Consider the following 7,186-nt stretch of genomic DNA (forward strand, 5'->3'; position numbering starts at 1 on the left):
GGAACATCTTTGTCAGATTGCTTGGCGTTATGCAGACCCCTCAGTGAGAGGTTATCCAGGATCGCTCCAAACCCCAAAACTCCCTTAGTCAGTCCTGCTGTTGCCAAGCCAATGCAATGCTGAGACCTGGAAAAACAAATGCTCTCTCCGGTGTAGGGCTGCAACTATGCATTATTTTCCTAGTGATTCATTCTATCAATTACCCTTTCAATTGATCAAATTATGGAGAAGTACGGTGGGTGGGGGCTCGGTCCTCACTGGCAGGTAAGCAAGGAGGATACAACAGTCGGGTCAACACACACAAATGTGTGTGGGGAGATATCGATTGGCTTAATGACTTAATTATCCCTTCGTTAAGTCCCTCCCCAACCTGTCCTTGTCCAATAGGCATGTTAGCAACGGTTACTAAGAGAGGAGAGATGGCAAGTTTTCCTTCTCACCCATTGGGATGCATGTTAAATGACGGGATTTCTCCATATAAATAATCGATCATATCAGTAGCAAGACCTTCAACATGTCTTGTTAGAGGGCGTAACAGTATCCAACTCAATCAACTGACGACCGTCCAACAGGAGTTTTCATGTAATGCACGGTAAGACTACAGTGATTAGCATTATTGCCAATTTGCCATCACCTGGGCTGGGTGGCTCAGTTGTGTAACTTTCCCAACGTTAAGCTGTGTATGTGTTCAACAACACAGCCATGCAAAATAACACTGACAGCTAATTTGATTTATATATTAGATCCCTATTAGCTTGCTGACAGCAGCTACTCTTCCTGGGGTCTCAAAAACAGAGTATTTCATATTATTACATACACCATTCATACAACACAACAATGCAACACAAAACACCATCTCATAAGTTCATAACATGTCTAATAGGCTATATTTGATAGCTATCTCTACAGTACAATTCAGTCTTCACATTGACATCAAAACAAATACCATATTATATTGGGATATGAGGTGACGAAAGCTTGCCATCCTTAGCAAACTATTTGGATTGGCATTGGACAATCACTTTTGGGGTGGGGTTAAGCGAAGGGCTAATTGGCAAGAAAGAGTAAATGTACTTAGTTCCTTTCCAGCCAGTGATAATAAGTACAGTGTGTCAGAGGTGAAATGGTGGGCGTTACCTTTCCGCCGTCGGCGTTGTATTCCTTCTCGTTGACGTCCAGGAGGCGCGCCAGGCCGAAGTCTGTGATCTTGATGTGGTTGGGAGACTTGACCAGGACGTTACGCGCTGCTAGGTCTCTGTGCACCAGCCTGCGTTCTTCCAGGTACATCATCCCCTGCAAGCACGAGCGTGCACGCACGCACGCACGCACGCACGCACGCACGCACGCACGCACGCACACATGCACACACGCACACACACACACACTCTTATCGTTAATTCAAATGTTGTTTTTATTTAGTTTAGTTTATTCTCATTCTATAATAAATATTGGTTCAATCTTTCCGTGAGTTATCTGACTGAACTATAAAAACCTTGACAAAAACAAATGCTGTGCACACACACACACACACACAAAGTACATGATTGATTGATTGATTCTTTATTTAAGTGTCATGCTTCCGAAGAAGCCCAGCCCATATGGACTTACAGGACACTTTTTACAGTTTACATGAACAATTACAATAACAATAAACCGACATGACGGTTTGCAAACAATGATCAATTGAATACCAAACTGACACTCCAGATCCTTACGAGCAGATTACATAATATATAACATAAAATAAAATAAAATACACCATTAGGCCTGTGACAGGAGACACATGTACCTACTTGAAGAGCTGGGATTGTCTTCTACTCCAGGCTCTAGAAACAAACTGTGCTGTCCTAAATACTTCATAATTAAATAACCAGTCTAACTTCTGTCCATCATCTTCCCAGAATAGATCAGGATTTCTTTGTTGCATTACCTCAAACAGTGGAACCCTCAAATCATCATACAGGGTACAATAAAACATAAAATGAAATTCATTTTCCACATCATTTAGGTCACATACAATGCATAATCTATTCTCTTCTGGGACCGCTGAAAACCGCCCTACCTCAATAGCCAGAGGCAGGATACCAGTTCTCAGCTGGGCACACAATGACCGCTGGTTTCTGGTCAGAAAGGATTTGACATACAGTTCAGTACCAAAACACTGCTTCATCTGGACATATGATCTAAGTTTTGGTTTAGACCATATGTCATTTGACCATTTATCTTTGTAATTACTAAATAGTTTTTGTCTCAACCTATTGATAGTACCACAAAGCATATTTTGAAAGATATACGACAGATCTGCCTCTCTAAAAATAGAAAAAACTTCCTTCATCCAGGGGCCATTGTGTGCCTTATCCCAATTGAATACCTTTTTTGTTAACCTATCTTCTGGCAGATTAATAAGACGGTTCCACAAGCGGATCACTTCTCCCTTTTGCCTAGTCTCCATCGGTTCCCAACCCATGTCTCCCTGGATTGCAAAAGAAGGGGCAAATGCATGTACCCCAAGGAAACACCTTATGGCTCTATTCTGGATAGAATTAACCTTTTTATCATCCTTAAAACCCCAAACACCAGCTGCATACGTGAGTATTGGACAGACACATGCATCATAGAGCTGTGAGTATGTGGAATAACCTAGATCTTTACAAAATTTCATTTTACTAATTATTGACCCAACAGCTCTACCAGCAGAGTCCGCCAATGTTCCAATTCCAAGATCATAGGACATGAATTCATCCAGCATAAAACCCAAGTATTTATATGCTTCAGTATAGTCCAGAGGCAGAGTACCAAATGAGAAATTCAGAGAAGATCTTTCTGTACCTTTTTTTCTAAAGTGCATAACCTGAGTTTTACTCTGGTTAATCATAAGCCTCCATTTTGAGCACCAGGATTGAACAATATCCAGCATCTTCTGTAGAGCGTCTCCGGACTCTGCCAGGAGGACTATGTCATCTGCATAAAGTAAACAGCTTACAGCAACATCATCCAACATTACCCCTAAACCTGAATGTTTGATTTCTTGGACTAGATCGTTAACGAAGATAGCAAATAAAGTGGGAGATAAAACATCTCCCTGTTTCACCCCAAATGGTGTTGAAAACAAAGGCTCTACGTCAAAGGCGGGCAACTTTGAAGATGGAGTGGGCCACTATAGTTCCACACTCACTCCAGAGGGCCACATTGAATATTACTCTCGTAGCAAAAATAGCCGATCTACAAGCTCAAAACGCGTCACGGGTCATGCATGTTTGGAATTGTAACAGCTGTAATATATCAGTATTCTGATATTAACCTGCGGGCCGCATTAAGTGATGGTGGGGGCCGCTTGTGGCCCCCGGGCCGCCAGTTGCCCATGTATGCTCTACGTCCTCTCGGTGGGGGCTCCTTACTGGCAGGTGAGTCAGTAGGATACAACAGCAGTTAACACAGTGTGCGAGAGGGGAGGCGTTTTTACTAATCTTTCAAGAGCCACAGAATAGTTGGTAATAATATTACCAAATATTCTGTGGGTTTACATATGTATGCACATATACATGTAGGCATATTATGACTATATGTAATCACCAAATATCTCAAAAGAAAGAAGAGAGTCTCTACTTTCATCGGGGGGAAAAAAATGTGTTCCATTCCGTAGTTATTAACACCAAAAACACTGTCTGGGAACAGAAAGCAGAGAAACAAATATTTGTATAAATCCTATAATATCAGACTATTCCCTTCTTCGATGTCCTATATCAATCACAGGTTGCAGAAGAGCGGCATCTATCGTAAACCCTGAAAACACCAAATTACGTATATATGTGCCAGGCGGTCTGTGCGTTGGATTCAAATGGTGTATATAGGCCTATCTGTCAATGGTAGTCAATGAGTTAATTGGCAAAATGACTCATTTGGGGAGAAAGATCTGTAAAAAGCAGACAAAACAAAAGCAAAAATAGCAGATCTACATGCAACTTTGTAGATTTCACTACTTTTGTGTGACACTCAAATACAACAGTAGTGCATACATTTGTGAAGAAATAAAATAATATAAAAAACATTAAAAGTTGAATTATGGAGACACAAGGTTTCTTCCTGACAGCAATGCCAACGGTATCCGAGTTCCCTACATGAGCATTCACACAGTCGAGCACAAAATAAGCAAGAGACCTTTTGGAGGCCTCCATCTTTAATTACCAGCGATGGCCAGCCGTGATAAGGGCTGAGACGGTGGCCGCGCGGACATCGATTTTTCTGGAGCACAGCAAACAATACGGCCAATTAATTTCAGGGAAAGCGGTGCAGGGACCCTTAACGTCGCAGCACTTCCATTGTCACACATTGATTCCTTGTCTGACGCATGAATGTCACGCAGCGAAATGTGGGAATGTTAATTTCAGTTTGAAAGTGTGCTTTCACAGTTAAGTGAACACTGGGTTGTATTATGTTGGCATCGCCTCTGCCCAATTGATTAAAAGAGCACTCAAGCACACACGCACGCACGCACGCACGCACACACATGCATGCAGACACATGTACAGATACAGTTACACACAAATACAAAGAAACAAATTCTACATGACCAGGCAAACACAAACACACACGCACACACACACGCACAGACACACACGCACGCACACACACAGGTTTGTCACCAAATAATGAATGTCACCAATACAAGGTTTTAGTGCAATCTTAACATCATTCACTTTGATTCTAAAATTAAAGTGAAGTATTTAAAACTAGAAATAACCCCCTGCTTCAACAGACATACTTTGGTCATACTGTACTTACATGCATTTAATAGGAGGCAGGGCTCCACTGAGCCGCATCGGCCAATATGGTGTCTACGTATAGGCTAATATATGTGCGGCCAATGAAGTGTCTGTTTATCTGTATCTCAAGTAGCCTCTGTACCAGGCTTACTCATCTGCGAAGAGAAAAGCCTGGTCACAACCTAAGGCAGAGACGGTATCGGCGGATGTGTCGGGCCAGAACATCCGTCAGATGCATTTCCCCGGATACTATATTTTCCCACCAGTCACAACACTTGTTTCAATCAGAATGTAAACCGATTTGTAAAGCATCAACGTCATTTCCTTGAGCGGTACTTCCACCAAATTCCCGCAACTTCCACCCCAAAAAACGTCTACAGCCTTGCCCAGCGTGCTCTCAAGAGTAACACACCCATAAGGGTCCATTTGGAACCTCCTCAAGGACCCACTGGTGTAGCAGTGTATCCAACATACAATACCAGAATGGAACAGAGCCTTGATTAGTATCATTGGTAACACCTCTTGCAATGTCGTCACAGCTTTAGATCCATTCAATAGCTCCTCACTGGCTTGGACCTCTTCAACTCCCCACAGGAAGGAGCAAGCACAGAGTGAGAGAAACACTGAACTGTTTAAAGTTGCTCTCACAATAACACGAGCCACTTTAGCTGAAGTGGCAGAGGGACTGAAAAAAAATCAACAACAGCAAGAGGCCTTATTTGAAACCATAACAAATTGGATTTAGATGGAATAGGTTGAAATACGAGAACAAGAGGAAGGGGATGGGGGGGGCTTGAAAGCGTGTGTGTGTGTGTGTGTGTGTGTGTGTGTGTGTGTGTGTGTGTGTGTGTGTGTGTGTGTGTGTGTGTGTGTGTGTGTGTGTGTGAGAGAGGGGGGGGCATAAAAGGTGAGATTACATTGATACGGCTATAATCACAATGCCTCATTTGGAGAAAACACACACGCACAGGCACATACACATGTGCACGCACTTAGACACACGAATAGATTTAGGTTCAGATGTGTGTGTGTGTGCGTGCGTGCGTGCGTGCGTGCGTGCGTGCGTGCGTGCGTGCGTGCGTGCGTGCGTGCGTGCGTGCGTGCGTGCGTGCGTGAAATGAGCCAGTGGAAGGGAGAGCAGGACATCCATACCAAGCAGGAGGGAACAGTGTGTGTGAGAGAGAGAGAGAGAGAGAGAGAGAGAGAGGTAAATCGATACAACTGTTGATTTGACTCCATTACTGGGGCTCAATTGAAATAAAGCGATAGACTGTGCAGGTTGTTAAACTGTGACTTTAATTAGTCTAAACAACACAAACACACACACATTAGTACACATTAGCAACCCCCCCTCTATCTCTCTCCCCTGACCCCACAACCCACCCTCTCCCTCTTTGTATATGTACAGTGTTTCTATACAATTGACAATTCTTCTGAAAATGCTTAAAGGTAGTTGTTCTGTTTGCATTTACAGATTTTCTACAGTTTACAATCCCCCCCCCCCCCCCCCCCCCTGCTTCTGGGGGCCATTTTGTCATGGAGTCGAAAACAAACATATCCCCCTTTGGTCACTGCTCTCTCTCTCTCTCTCTCTCTCTCTCTCTCTCTCTCTCTCTTTCCCCCTCCTCCAAGCCACTAGTACTAGCATGCGTTTATTGCGTCCTGCAGGACCGTCTCTTCGGGTGATGGGATGGAAACCACACCATCTGGGGGACGGGATCCAAAGGCCATGGCGTGTGGCGGACTTCAATGGGAAGATTAGAGCCGACGAAACATTTGATCTGCTCACATTATGCGTTCCATATACTGTAGATAAATATTGTGAAATAGCCGATCGTGTAGCTATTTTAACAAACCCCGGTTCAAATAAGGAGCCACTTGTCAGGAGAGTCTGTGCGAGTATGCATGTGCGCGTGCATGGGTATGTGTGTATGTGTATGTGTGCTGGAGGCAGCGGCCGGCGCTCGCTGCCTATGGGTCGCAGACAGAATCTTATTTGTATGCAGCCTACATATATGGCACTTGGTAATCTGCTCAATTTTAAAGACAATTAGGCAGTGGAGGGAGAATGGATGGCTTGTTTGCCAACCTGTGCATTTTAATTAGCGGACACAATGAGAGAGAGAGAGAGAGAGAGAGAGAGAAGAGAGAGAGAGAGATGAGAGAGAGAGAGAGGAGGAGAGAGAGAGAGAGAGAGAGAGAGAGAGAGCGAGAGGGAAAGAGAATGAGAGAGAGAGAGAGAGAAGGAGAGAGAGAGAGAGAGAGAGAGAGAGAGAGAGAGAGAGAGAGAGAGAAGAGAGAGAGAGAGAGAGAGAGGAGAGGGAAAGAGAATGAGAGAGAGAGAGAGAGAGAGAGATAGAGAGAGAGAGCGAGAGAGGGGAGAGAGCGAGAGCTGAGAGCGAGGGAAAGAGAATGAGAGAGAG

The 7,186-nt window shown here is 43.9% G+C and overlaps 1 protein-coding gene across 3 annotated transcripts in view; it reads right to left on the reverse strand.

The window, feature by feature from the left end:
• Positions 1 to 7,186, reverse strand: part of erbb4b (erb-b2 receptor tyrosine kinase 4b) — a 451,213-nt gene that overhangs the window by 21,442 nt on the left and 422,585 nt on the right. For all 3 annotated transcript variants that reach the window (XM_079518830.1, XM_079518829.1, XM_079518831.1), the window contains exon 21: positions 1,138 to 1,293. In XM_079518830.1, the coding sequence (XP_079374956.1) occupies positions 1,138 to 1,293 (156 nt within the window). The remainder of the gene's footprint in view (positions 1 to 1,137; positions 1,294 to 7,186) is intronic.

Source organism: Electrona antarctica (assembly GCF_951216825.1).
Source record: "Electrona antarctica genome assembly, chromosome: 13".
Classification (NCBI taxonomy): domain Eukaryota; kingdom Metazoa; phylum Chordata; class Actinopteri; order Myctophiformes; family Myctophidae; genus Electrona; species Electrona antarctica.